The 14,054-nt window shown below is 39.3% G+C and overlaps 1 protein-coding gene across 1 annotated transcript in view; it reads right to left on the reverse strand.

Moving 5' to 3' along the window:
* Window positions 1–9,334: 9,334 nt before the first annotated feature.
* Window positions 9,335–14,054, reverse strand: part of LOC138191708 (GDNF family receptor alpha-2-like) — a 52,048-nt gene continuing 47,328 nt past the window's right edge. Inside the window, exon 8 of the mRNA XM_069138648.1 lies at window positions 9,335–10,543. Coding sequence (XP_068994749.1) covers window positions 10,418–10,543 — 126 coding nt within the window. The 3' untranslated portion in view covers window positions 9,335–10,417. The remainder of the gene's footprint in view (window positions 10,544–14,054) is intronic.

The raw sequence follows: 14,054 nt of genomic DNA on the forward strand, positions 1-14,054 counted from the left end.
CAGGTGCTCTGTTTCTCTCTCTCTCTCTCTCTCTCTCTCTCTCTCTCTCTCTCTCTCTTTCACCCCCCTCATCTGTTCACCTCTCTCTCTCTACGCCTCAATGCATACATAAAGTACTCAGGGTAGTACAACGGCCCTGGGCAAGACCTAAAAATACAAGCTTCAACACACCCTTACGTGAGGCTACACACACACTTCCACACACAGCCATGCGCTTACGATATCACACTGATTCCCAGAGCTGCTCTCTACCATTGCACTGAGCTCTGTATAATGTTCACCTTTACCCAGACTTTGCTTCCACTAAATAAATCTCTGTCCACACTTTCACAGTAGTTTTTGATCTGAACTCAACTCTCCTGTGATTTTATCTGGGCTGCAAATCAGTCATTAAGGTTTTTTAGATGACCGTTCTTTCTTTAGCTCTCTATTCCTCTTTTCTCCTTGAATTCATTCTAATTTGGAAGCTTCTGATACTGACAAATGTTCATTATAATAATGCACTTTTATCAATAATGTTTAATATGCTGTCATGTCATGTCAGTCATGATGAGCAATCTCCTATAATGACTACTTCATTCCAACAAGTCCACACCTTACATTTTCCCTCTGCTTTTAATTGTGCAACAGACTTAAATATTTATAATTAATTAATGTTATTTGCAGTTGGGTATGATATGACTGTTAACACCAACAAATAAATAAGACCACCGCCACAGTTGTAGCAGATTTGCTGGAGCAGCGAAATACTCTGTTTTACGGTAATTGATGAAGCACTCGTGTACAGTATTTCATATGCTGAGTAATTTTCTAATTGGTTGAGGGGTAGCAAGCTGTTGTGCTGCCCTGCAGCGCCCTCACGGTGGTAAATACTTGCTCATCAGAAAGGAAGAAAAGACGGGGAAAGAAATAATGAATTGTGAATCTCTTTGAGATATGCAGAATGAACTGAATTTTTAATGAAAATAATTCATTTCTGAATACTTGTCGCCAGATACAGACGGCTGGAGTGCTCGCGGTGTCCCTTTTTTGTGTGAATGTGTTTACTTTTGGTTAGTCTTCAAAATCCTTCCTTTGAGTTGTTATGATTGTATTTAGATGTAGAGGCAGTTGTAGAATTAGATGCACAATATAAAAATGCAATGTTGTGGAAAATGTTGACAAGATACATTTGTATCACCAAAGGAACCAAGAAAAGATAAGTAGATTTTGAAAAGAGTTGCTGGCTAACAATATCTTTATCAGACATCATTTAAGGAAATACTATCATTTGATTAAAATCCTAAAAAAAGCTGGCAAAAGCCAAGTGAGATTGGCAGAAACGATTGTATCGCCGGTGTTTTCTTTTGTTGTATAAAAGGTATCTTGATGGGTCATCGTCTCTCAATTCAAATTCAGTGGTGAGGAAAAACCAAAGCTTATTTTTGAGAGCTTGTGTAATCCAAAAAATTCACCCATACCATTTTAAATCACAACAGGCAGCAGGTATAATGAATCTTTCACTACGTGCACGTCATAAACATGTAAACGCATTGGGCCGGGAGGTGCAAGAGTAATGAGGAGCAGTCTAAACAGTCTGTCATCATCTATGCCTTTAGAGTGGGTCCTTTACCCAGGCTCCTGCAAAGTATATTGGTAGCATTATAGCATAGCGGTCCTCAATTTATCAATAAAAGAACCAATGTGTCACTCCAGCAAACACACAGCCACCATTTGCATTCAAGATAACCAGACCTGTCATGTGAATTTTATACTCTGTCTCCTCGCACTGTTTGTGCTGTCCCTCTTTCTCGCTCTCTTGCCTTTCATTTTTCCTCTTTGGAAATTCGGATGAAAGCTCCAACAAAGGCCACAACGGCTACTCATGGGCCAGAGTCCACTGTAATATTCAGATTACTTTATAGTCTATTACTGATTAATTCTTTGCATTATACCTTTTCTTCGATTCTCTTTTATTGTAGTGTATTGTGTTCTACTTGCAGAACTTGTTGTTGGATGCTACCTACAGCCACTGATGATACCACCTCTGCTTCTAGTTCCCACTCCTGCATTTTCCTGTCCGTTACGTTTGCATGCTGTCTCTCTCTTGCGAAGAATCCTTTGTTTTCAGAGAGTGCAAATATAATTTAACTTCGGATTCGATTGCCAGAAATCTTCTGAGAATCAAAAAAACTGTGTTAAAATACAGTATACTGTACTGTTGACAGACCAATCCAGAGAGAGTAAACAATAGTTACAGTAGTGAGCTGCACTATAATCCCAAAGTGCTGAATTCCATACATTGCTGTGTATTGTGTGTGTACATATGTGCCCTCCACAGGATGGCTGTGGCTGTGCAATAAAGGCCAGACTGCAGCTGTGAGAGAGCGAAAGAGATCCCATCACCAAATCCAATAAGAGGAGTAGAATTTCATAACAGATGTTCAACCTGGATATGACGGCTCCATCAATAACCACCCCACATGTGAGAGGCAAAGGGGTGAGCATGACGCAGTCAGAGTCGTACCACCATGGCAGAATCTATATCGGATTGTTTCACAGTTCCACAAGCTTGAGTCCTCTTCTCCCTCCCTGTCTCTCTCTCCCCAACGCTTCTTTGTTCTTGCCGATGCCTCTCTTTCAATCTCTCTGTCCGCCTCTCTCTTTCACCTTCACTTTTTTTTTTGTCTTGACAATAGAAATGTCCAGTCTTTCTTCAATGGAGCAAGGAATTACATCTCAAGTGGTCTGGTTCAATACTGCTGTCCACTCTTTTCACAAGACAACGAAGATGTTAGCTTCAAAAAAATATGTGCCCTTGTTTTGATTCCCATTACAGTATTTCTCTGTCTCTGAGCTTTTCCCTGCTTCACTGAAACAATTTTCACTCGTCAAACACTGTCATAAGTAATACTGTTTCTTATGTAGCAGCTACAGAGACAGTTTAACAATTAATTATCAGAACAACATAATTTAATGGAAAAAAATAACTTTCTTGCTGTTAAAAAAAAAAAAAATCAATACGCAAATGTTCCTTTTGTCTCTTGTGTATCAACATCAAATGAGATACGGCACTCTGTCTATTTTCCAAGATTTTGCCAACTTCTACTTCTAAGACTAGTATCTTCTTTGTACTAAGGGTTTTGCTGATAAGTAATTGAATTATTTTGTTTAGCATTTGCTGAAGCTCACTGACAGTAATATTTGTTCACATTATAGAGAGACAGCAAAATCCCAAATTGGTAGCTGGTATGTCACTTCGTGGAAAGTGGTACCTACCGTTTCCTAGTGGTATGGCACTTTGACTTTTGGTATGCCCCGCCTTCTCCTACGGTATCAATGCCTCTGTTTATGATCGGTATAGACAGCATTAACAGCTGAATCAGTGTACAATACGGCCGCAATGGGGTCCCCGACCTGCCGCATGACAGTTTAAAAGGAGCCATAGGAGGTGACATGTCTCCTCCTACGGCTCCTCGTATGGCTGCTTTTACAATGGTATACCACTGGTATGTCTCCTATATGAGGCACATGTCTCCTCCGCTAAAAATGTTGCCGTTTATGATCGGTATAAACTCCACCCCTGATGAAATACAACCACTTTAATGTGGTAAATGCTGCGAGCAGACAGTCTGTACCAGTGGCAAAGGAGCGGCATGCCTCCAGGGATAGGTACATACCCCTGAAGGAGTTGGTATACCACCAGAAATCGGTACATGGCACCTTAGAGAAGGTGGGGCATACCAAAAGTCAAAGTGCCACACCACTAGGAGACGGTACGTACCACTTCCCACGAAATGACGTACCACTTCCCATGAAGTGACATACCACCCGCCAATTTGGCCCTACCGACATTATACTGCAGTCCTTTAGGGATACTCAAACTCGTGTATAAAGGTCTTATGAAGGTTAAACAAACTTCTCTGGACACTGTATAGACAGAACGGACTCTAGTGTCTGGCAAAGTTGTCATCCAACTTCAAAGTTTTTGTTTCAAGAGTGAACTGAAAACTTTAAAGAAATCTGAAGATTTTTCAACCCATTTTACTCTTTCGAATGCAGACGTTCGTTTTTTCACACTAAAATATCTGAAGGATTTCAGCTTTTCTTTTAACACAGTCTGTCATTAAAAACAACATTTTATGTTATAAATCATAGGCCTTCTGAAGACCTAAACAGTTATGGCAGTAAATAGACCCTCAAGTCTACCCTTCAGAAAGTGAAGAGGTGCTTTTCATTATATCATACTATTGTCATTACATCATGATGACCTCCAACAAGACCCGATTTATTAGAATTGATAAAAAAAAAAATTCACAGGAATGACATGGACAAGTGCAGGTTAGACAGATATTTCACATATAAATGGTTTTTCAGGCTGGTTATTATAAAATGTAAATAAACAATAAAAAGGTCACACAACAAATGTGTGATTTGTATTGATCAAATTTGTCTTGTCATGCAGGAAATCCACTGGAAAGGCAGAAACATTTGTGCAGCCAACGATTGGGCTGCATGAATGCAGGGTGTTGAAGTTCACATTTTTCAATTACCTTTCACTGCCATCTGGTCCTGCCACCATTTCTGTACTGCTTTGCACCAACCATTTGTTTCATTTAATGTGTGTTTGAAAAATACATTTAATGGAAGCTTGTGCTGAAACTCCACAATGCATCACAAATCTTCTAATAACAAGGTTTTATCACTTGGAGTACCAGCTAAAATGATATAGTGCAAGAAAAGATAAGAAACTGGTGGCTTAACCAATGTGATGTGAATGTTACTGTGATGTGCTCTGTTATAACCTACTAGAGCTGCTTTCACATTCATATTTCTTAAATTTCCATTCTCTGATTTATCTGAGAGTCTTTGTGACAGTAGGTGTGCACTGCAGCTTGTTTCAGTCTCCCTCTAATCAGTTTAATTCCCTACAACTGCCATGAATACTGTATTGTAATTTTATCAACCAGAAAGGATTTATCACATTATAGCAGGATATGAACACCTTTAGTGGAACATATGAAAACACAAAGAAAAGAATTTACTGCTTGTGACAAAATCATCTGAATATTTTGAATGGCCTTAAAGTGATATTTAATCTCAAAAGGATATACTGTACACTACGCACATCAATGTGAGCACACCATTACAGTGAATCTGTTTGTTTGTTGCTCTTTCTTTTCTCATTTTCTTCCTGTTACAGTGCTGAGACTACATGCTGTGGTTGGAATTTTTCTGCCCAGGCATCAAAAGAACTATCATTCTCAGCTCACATCACACTGGTTTTGAGAGCCATTAGTGCATGCCATACATATTTATCAAGAACTAACACATCCAGGCTGCGTTTCAAACTTGATAAACAGGAGTTTATATCAAACACCCAGTTCTGTCAAGTGTGAAAGTGATATACAGGATATTTTCAAGTGCATCTCTATCAAATACCAAATATTTTACCGGCGGATCTTTTTTAACAGGCAGCCTTTTTTTCTGCATGATGACATAAGCGACATGAACAACTCATTACAAGCATTTACATCAGATCCTGTGGTAATCTCCAAACAAAGACAGTGATACACACTGTGAACTCCACAGTAGCAGATGTGTCACATATTTCTCAGACAAAACTCACTGGCTCTTTACCTACACAGAAGGTGTAAAGGGTCCCATTTCATCAGCAACAAAATGCTGTGGAGAAGAGAAGAGAGCGCCCCACAAAAACAGGTGGGTGAGTAGAAAGGGATGATGGGACAGCAATGGGCGCCATCTGTGATTGGAGCATTCCTAGCCCCAGTAAACCTTTCTTCCCTCTCCGCCATGTGCAGAGTGTTGATAAGAGACATCATCCCACTGACTCATTAATCAACTGTGAAATGTACAGCTACCTGCCGCTTTCTTATTCCCATGCCCCCAAAACCTCTCCGCTACCTGCCTCCTCTGCTTCTTCTTTTTCTAGTTGTCTGTAAAGAGAAGAAACAAACCGGACTCCACAAGGATTCCTTAAAGAAAAAAAAAAGAACGAAAGAAAGAAGGAAAATTGCTCATCCAGCAAATTTTCAGTTTCAAGATTTTTCTGTCCTTCCCAATCATCTCCACATGCGCAGAGCCTCGTTTGCACGTGCATTCACACAGATGGACAAGCATGTTGTTTAAACACAGAAATACAGGACACGGGAAAAAGGAGAACCCACAACTCCACTACTGGTTTGCACTTTAAAGTTGTGCAGCTTAGCACTTTGCTCCACACAGAGACAAATGTCCTACGCATTTCTGTCTCAGTAGCTTAAATTATGCTCATGCAGACAGATAACCATATCATTTTGGCTTTTCATCTAACCAAACCCGGCTGCCACAGTTCACTTTTCCCTCTATAAAAGCACTTTATTCTGGCTCTGTTCAAGCTGTATCCTGCCCTGGTGATATCTCCAATAAACTCCCCGATACATTTCTAAATTGTGCTGTGTGATGTGTAGGTCTCCTGCATACACATCCTCTTAAGCTGTGCAAAAACTGCTGATCTGCTGTCTTTTTTTACCCCAAACTCCGACCCACTCCAGGGAGGAGGAAATGAAGAGAGGGGAGGTTTGAATTTTGATGAGTTTATTTGCATTTTCTACATGTCAAAACCTTTAATTTATCTGCCCGTTTTGATCGCCTTTATGGAAAGCTGACTGTAATTACTCACAGTGCGTCATCAAATTTTCTGAAAAGTAAGCAACTGACCGAATCAAAATTTGATTAATAGGCAGGGAAGGTTTGGAAATAATTGTTCTGGTGGCAGCTGCCTAAACAGGAAGCCCTGAGAGCTTTCAGCTGTAAATTTTCTGATCGAGCAGACTGTAAAATATATACACAGCGGGGCAGAAGTTCAGTTGCATGTTGCAACAAAATATGCTCCGAATAGGTAAATTCTGTAATTTATATCTAAGGCATGCTGCAGAGGCATGAAAAACTCCCTTTGGTTCCACACATGGAGTGAACACTCCCCAAACGTTATTATGTTGTCAGATTGGTTGAACATGAAGTGTCAGTCATGGACTTCCTGTAGTACACAACCCAGAAACATCACCAGATACTTATTATCATCCAGGTACAAATGCTGCAGTCTGTTTGCATTTTATCTTCTACAGGTACTAATCCTGCTCTAGAATCTACTGAGCTCTAAATTATCCAGGCACAATGTAAAATACAGAGGTATAAGTGACTGCAGGTAAAGGAGGGCGCAAGTGTCAAACTGGACAAACACATCCCGCCATAAGTTCAAATATAGTACTGCATATACAGTGTGTAATTGAATATGAAATGTAAGGATATAAAAATGATTAGGTTTTCTTACTATAAAAAGACCCCATGTCTGTTGGAGAGGAAATCTTGATCACTGGTTTGTGTTTGCGATGGGGTCTGGACTATATAATGGCTGTATTGCATTATGGACTACTGAGGCTGTTCTTGCTGGAGAATTGGCAGCCCTGCGTCATCTTTGATGGATTTCTCCCTCTGAAATTGTTTAATATTGATGTAAAACAAGAAACTGTTTTTTTTTCTTCCTCTCTCTCACCGAGCCGTTGACGTTGTAGATGTGTTTTAGATGATTCATTTGGTTTAAATTGGACTATTTTTCCCAATCAGACCTATTTTTTCTTAATTTTTACTCAAACAACTATACAGCTAAATATCTGTATTCCATGCCTTTATCGTGATTTAGAGCAGCTTGTAAACTTTTACAGGAGTACATTATAATTCAAAGGAACTGCAGCATTGCCAGGAGCAAGAGCAGATAAAACCAGAGATGTTTGATATGTGTGTGGGTTGTAGACTTACTTTTGACAGCGAGTACAAATTGCTGATGCATTGTTTTTTTTTTCTTTAAATATTTCAGCGGTTTGAAATATTGACTGATGTTACAAATGTGTTATTATTTGTGATGAGACTGGTGAATGATCCCTCAAATGGAACTGCCTGTACTTTTTTACCTAACAGTGTTGTCATATCTTTTGACATCCAAAAACGAAAACAGGACTGAGTCAAAACATCAAACTTAATGTCACTGTTCAAATGTGTCAACTGTGGAGCTCACCAAGAAAAATATATAGTTGTTCAATTCAAGTCTTTAACATTTTATACTCTCAGAGGCCCAGAGCAGTAAACTCACCAGTTTAGGAAATCACTGTAATTTCTGCCAGACGTAACCAGTCTGTGTTGCAACCACAGTTAACAATAACACAATGAACAGAGTTCATTTTACATCTGTTGCCCTTGACAGATAGTAAACCTTTTCTAAATCCGCCGGTAATATAAAGCTGTTTGGTTCTGTAGCATGCACTTATGTGGCTCAAAGCTATACTTGATGTGCTGCTAGAAAACATATAATTTTTTTGTGCAAATAATGGCTGTGAGGTAATAGTCAACATTCATTCACTGCTGGGAAAAAAATTATGTAAGCATAAACATACAAAAATATATCTGTCATCTGCAACCATGCAAGTAAAAGTTTCAATGTTTCAAAGTTTTCAGTTACCTCATTGGTAAAATAATATTAATATTGTATATTCTTGGATGAAGAATACAGTGATTTTGTAAATTAATGGTCTGATATTATTCACTCTGCCTCATCTTGCTTGCAAACAGGCTTTCATAATGTTGCAAATAAATGTGGCTTAGTTGATTGTTGATTGCATCAGTTACACAGACTGACTTTGAAATCCTCTCAACAGTGGACACTGAGCGACTGTAGATATCCTCTCATAAAATGTAGTTCGACAGTGAAATCTGCCCTTTATAGACTTTCCAATATAAAGGCAATAAATTTGCCCATGTGGAACAATTTCCAGTCAGTAGGGGAACCCTCTAAAGGATCGGCTGACATTTTGTCAAGTCTGTCCTAATAATAATAGTCTGTAAAACACTCACAGGCCCATCTGTAATATATGTATACATTATAAATGCTGTAATCATTCCTCCTGACAAAAGCTTACTTCTTAAAGTGCATGTTCAGATTTTTTTTAGCAATATCTTTTTCAGTAATTATGTATAGTCATAGTCATATAGTATGCATTTGAATTAAGAAAAAATTACATTAAAATGTAGAACAATAGAACTGGAAGTTCTTTTGGTTGGGTCAAACATTCAAGCCCTCCCAAAATCTGGAGGATAGCTCTACTCTCCAAAACCCTGCAGTTAATAACAATGTGCATCACAACCTCTGCTCTCTGAGGGGGCAAAATGAACCCTCGCACGTTAATTTAAAATGCTCCTTGCAGGCTACTTTTTCCCTGCATGTAAGCACAGACACGCATTGTAATAAGTGCACTAATGTGTACACAGACTCAGTAAACATAGCATGATATTCACACACAGGTTCTGGCTTTCCAAGCAGTTTGAGCTCGTTTAATTTCATCCCTGTATACATTCTTTGTGATCAAATCTTAATAGACAAATATAAATGCAGATAATGAAGGCCTTCCATTAGTACCAGTACAGAGCATTCTTGGCATACAATAATGTCTTCTCAAATTACCAGATATCATCAAGTTGAAATGAAAGAAAAGTGTTTTTTTTTTTATATACATAGAGACGGAAATATACACATGTGCAGGTGGACATACGGTGATCACCCACAGTCAACAACAACATCTTAAATGACCATAGAACCATTAACTTTTAACATCGCCACCTTTAGTTCTTTTCTCCGCCTGCTGATAAAGTATACTGCTGCACCCAAATGAAAGATCTGCACTGTAGATTGATTATGGTCACGGATACTATACCAACACTTAGAACACTAAGTAGGCTTTACAGTTTAGAGTTTACACTAGTGTTGAAGAGACAGAATGTAATCATCCCCCATCCCCGCCCCTCCTAAATTTGTGGTCTGTTCATCCAAGAGAAGATTAAGTCACGAACCAATTCAAGACAAAAAAAAAGAAGTCTCTCACTTTCTTTTTTCGCTCTCACTCTAAGACATTAACCTCATGCTCGTTCTTCTCTCTCTGCAACAATTTCTTTTCTGTCACTCCTGTCTTCTTTTAATTACGTTGTTCATTCCCTCTCCCTCGTTTGGTGAAAAAAGTGCAGAAGTCTTTGACATGAGCAGCTTCAGTCCTACGGGGTTTTTGGTGTCTCGGTCAGAGGGAGAGTTGTTCCCAAAGAGTGGCCTACGTGGTCTCTCTTACCAAGGGTCCTTTGTAAAGCCATGTGCTCCATCACAGTTGTGGTCTGCCCGAACAATACATCAAATGAACAACAAATTCACAGTTGTAAAATTTCAATAATTTCCATCTCTCTCGCCTCTTTTGTTTTCCTCTTTCATGAATGCCATTTAAGTCAACTGTCCAGAGATTTAGCCTTCTTTATATCAGTCTCAGAAATAACACCTTCTGCGTTTGGGATCAGCTTGTGGGTGGATGACCTATTTTTTTTTTTTTTTTCCCTCCTGGCGCTTCTATAAGGCATGCTGGGCCAGGACCAGGGCCAAAGCCAGGCTGGGAAGCAGAGCCCAGACGCTGGCAGAGAGACAGGGAGAGTGATCCTTTCCCAGGTCCAGGCCACCGTCTCTTGGTTCGGGATACTGGGCAGATAGAGGGACACACAGAGGGAGAGAGATGTGTAAAGGTTAGACATGACTCAGACACTTGTGCTGCTTTCCTGTTTTGGCATTTGATAAGGGAGAGGCGGAGACAGGAGGAAGGTTAGACAGGACAGGGTCAGAGCTGAAAAGAAGAAGAGAAAACATGAGTCAGAAAGTCAGAGTGAGAAATTACATGTATCCATGGCAGACCCACTTTGGCACAAACATGAAGTGTTTGATCCAGCAAATGTTTTGATACGTGAAGTATATTTCAAGCCCCCTGCTGCTTAGTATGCTCCTTGCTTCTTAAACAAGTTGGCAACAAAGGAAAGCTTCTTGCGAGCTTTTTCTTTTTTCTTAAATTCTTTTAGGTTGTGCCAGCAAGTCTCTAAACAGTTTTTAAAGCTATCATTACAGACTTTATTTACAAGAAAAACATGCTAGGAAGCCAAACACACACTACAGAAGCCAGCAGCGGCTGTGGGTTTCTTTTCAATATTTCATGAGGCGTATCTTACAGCAAGTACAGGCTGAACATAACCAATGCAAGGCTCCTTATTTGACTGTGCATCATCAAAACATTCCAATGTTTAGTCTTATGCACAAGATAAAATAAACGTATGTACAGTGTGCAAACTGAGAATAAGCCTTGCACTTTACCACAATGTTCACATTAAGGCAGGGAGGAGTGGGAATCAGTCCGGATATTAAATTCTATGGCCTCCAGAGTTCCACTGTTATATCTACACTACGATGGGCTTTATTGTGTGCTGTTCCATAAAATTGTTAGCATTTTGAATACTTTTTCAATTTTCTCGGATTCTTGTAACACAAAGCATAACCATTTGCCTCCAAGTTAAAGTAGTCCCGCTGAATTTGCGGAGGTACTATTTTCAGTCCAGCACAGCAATACAAAAGCACATCATAAGGAACATGAAACATTTTCTTCTCCTCCTCCTCCTCCTCCTCTACCACGTCTTCCTCCTCCACCATCCCCTCACCTCATCTTCACCAGTGCAACCTTTGCAGAGATTGCACTTTGGTCCATTTCCCTGTACACACAAAAAAAAACCATCTACCCAGATGTTATCTACCAGCACCTCATCTTCCACCAGAACAAGGGGACACATAAATGTGAAAAAAAAATAATGACACAAGAAAATGGCGCTGAATTATATTAACAAGAAAGCCATATTTTTTCCATGCATAAATGCAAAGAAGGAAGAAGGGAGCATGAGGGACAAAACGCAGGGGTATCCAAAATAGCTGCAGTTATCACAGTACCTGGGCTTGTGCATTCACACTTTGGAAAGAAATGATTGAAATGACAGTTGCCAAAAAAAGAGGGGTGTGTGGAGGGGCAGCAATGGGTAGCTTGACAATGCACCAAACACATCCGCGACTAAAAGCCAATTAATTAGCAAGGGCAGTGATGTGTGGCAGCAGCCTGTTGACATGAGTCCAGATCTCTGGCTGCAGCCAATATCCACACAGGCTTGTCAGAAGGCGCACATACACAAAAACGAGCGGTAAAGCTCAAACACATGCATACACTGTGACGGAATACAGACAATGTCAAAACATGGAGTCGTTTGCTCAAGCTTTAACACATGCAGACAGAGAGAATGGAAAAAAAAACTTAAAAGTATTTATTTGAACTGTTAAGATCTCATTGTCATTGAACAAGTCTATGTAGACAGCACATTTTTACCATCAATCAGCACATTGTCAAATTTACAGTGAAACAGGGCTGTATTTCCCGAGGCTAGTTATCGAGTAACCCTGAGTTATGTAGCTTCTGTCCACAGTCAATTCTACTCAATTGAGCTGAAAATCAACAGTGACAGTGTTACATGTGAACACAGACAACACTAGCTTCCCACTGGTTTACTAGGCTGAGGGGGAGGGAGAGGTCCCATGCACAAGTTGCTTTATATTACTTTGCAAACGACACTCTAAGTGCAATATAAATAAACAATTCAATTGAAACAATCCCTTGTTTGAGAATCTGTTTTGTGTGAGGGCATTAAAATTAAAATGAGGATTAAAATAACGAGACACACCAAATCCGTCTTATCTGTCAGGCTCACACCGACCCTGGGAATATAGCAAAGACATCATTGGGAATTTACTATTTTCTTCATCAAACTTCACAGACACACATTAGTATTTTGGAAGAAAAAAAATGTGTAGGTCTCTTCACAACAATACAGACACAGGTTTGTTCTGTGTTTTTTTTTATTGCTTGGGCACATCTTGTCTTAGTTCCACTGTGAGACCTGAATTTGTGAATGGATATAGTACAAAGATAGATTAACAAATAATATAGAACGTAGCCTGAAAATAAATAAAAATACAAAATGGCACTTAGAACGACAATGAAAATAGGCATTCTACAAGTTAATACGACACTTTCTTGGCTGCTTGTCATAAAAAGAGCTTCTTGAGTTGTTGAGAATCTTTTGAAATTCTCATTGACTGTCTGCTTCAGACGTCAATAAGTATGATTTCAAATGAACTATACCAGAGACTCGTGAGAGACATCCGCTCCTCTGCAGTCATGAGAAAAAAGCCCTCACCAGTTCTGCTAAATGTAATATTGCATCCTCATGAAATGCCTTATTTTGTACCTTATTGTATTTTAACCACAACAAATTAATTGAATCTACATCAAATCATATCAGATTTAACTTTAATGTAACATAGACGATTTATTTATTGCATGAAATTATGGAATCAATTCTGAATCAAATATCAATTATGCATCATGAACATCATGAACTTCCATTCTCCATATAGAGAAAGCAAGACTTCAGATGGCAACCCTCTGACCAGGGCACTTTCACACTTGCTGCTCTTCTGGATTCTTGTACGTTTTTGCCCAAAGTGCAATATGTTTGATACTGTAAGTGTTGTAATGTAATGTTGCATACTAGAACCCCGACAAAGTCCAAAGTTTAATACATTTGGAAGAGGCGCACTCAACCGTGGTTCACATAATGTGCGGAAGTTATCTACCAAAATCAGGAAGTGTACTACTGATGTTTTTTCAACATGGCCACTACTAAAGGATCAGTCTGGTCTCAAGAGGAAAGTTTACTTTTACTAAATATTTGGTTTGACAAAAGCATCTAAAATCAGTTAGAAGTAGAATGTGTTGAGCTTTGTCTACTCATCCAAAACAAAAGCAGCAGCAATATGAAGTAGTGCTCCAACATAAAGTTAACTGTTCAAACTGTATCATTTCGTTTTGGAGCACATTTAACTGCGTATACAGCTGTAGCATGGGTGATGACGTATAATTGTACTTTCGGATGAAATTGAATGCGAGCGTTAGCCAGCGGGAGAATTGCAAGGTGGGGAAATGGCACTCGGGCATGGTATAGATCAATTGGACCTAATCTGGAGGCGCCCGTAATGCTCAGAGGACCAAGCTTCCACCCACATGTTTACTCACTGAACATAAGATAAAACCCACGACCACTGGCAGTGACATTTTGAATAATCATGC

The sequence above is a fragment of the Embiotoca jacksoni genome, unplaced genomic scaffold (genome assembly GCF_022577435.1).
Source record: "Embiotoca jacksoni isolate LCO1_2020_lvr unplaced genomic scaffold, fEmbJac1.0.p SCAF_8, whole genome shotgun sequence".
NCBI classification, from domain to species: domain Eukaryota; kingdom Metazoa; phylum Chordata; class Actinopteri; family Embiotocidae; genus Embiotoca; species Embiotoca jacksoni.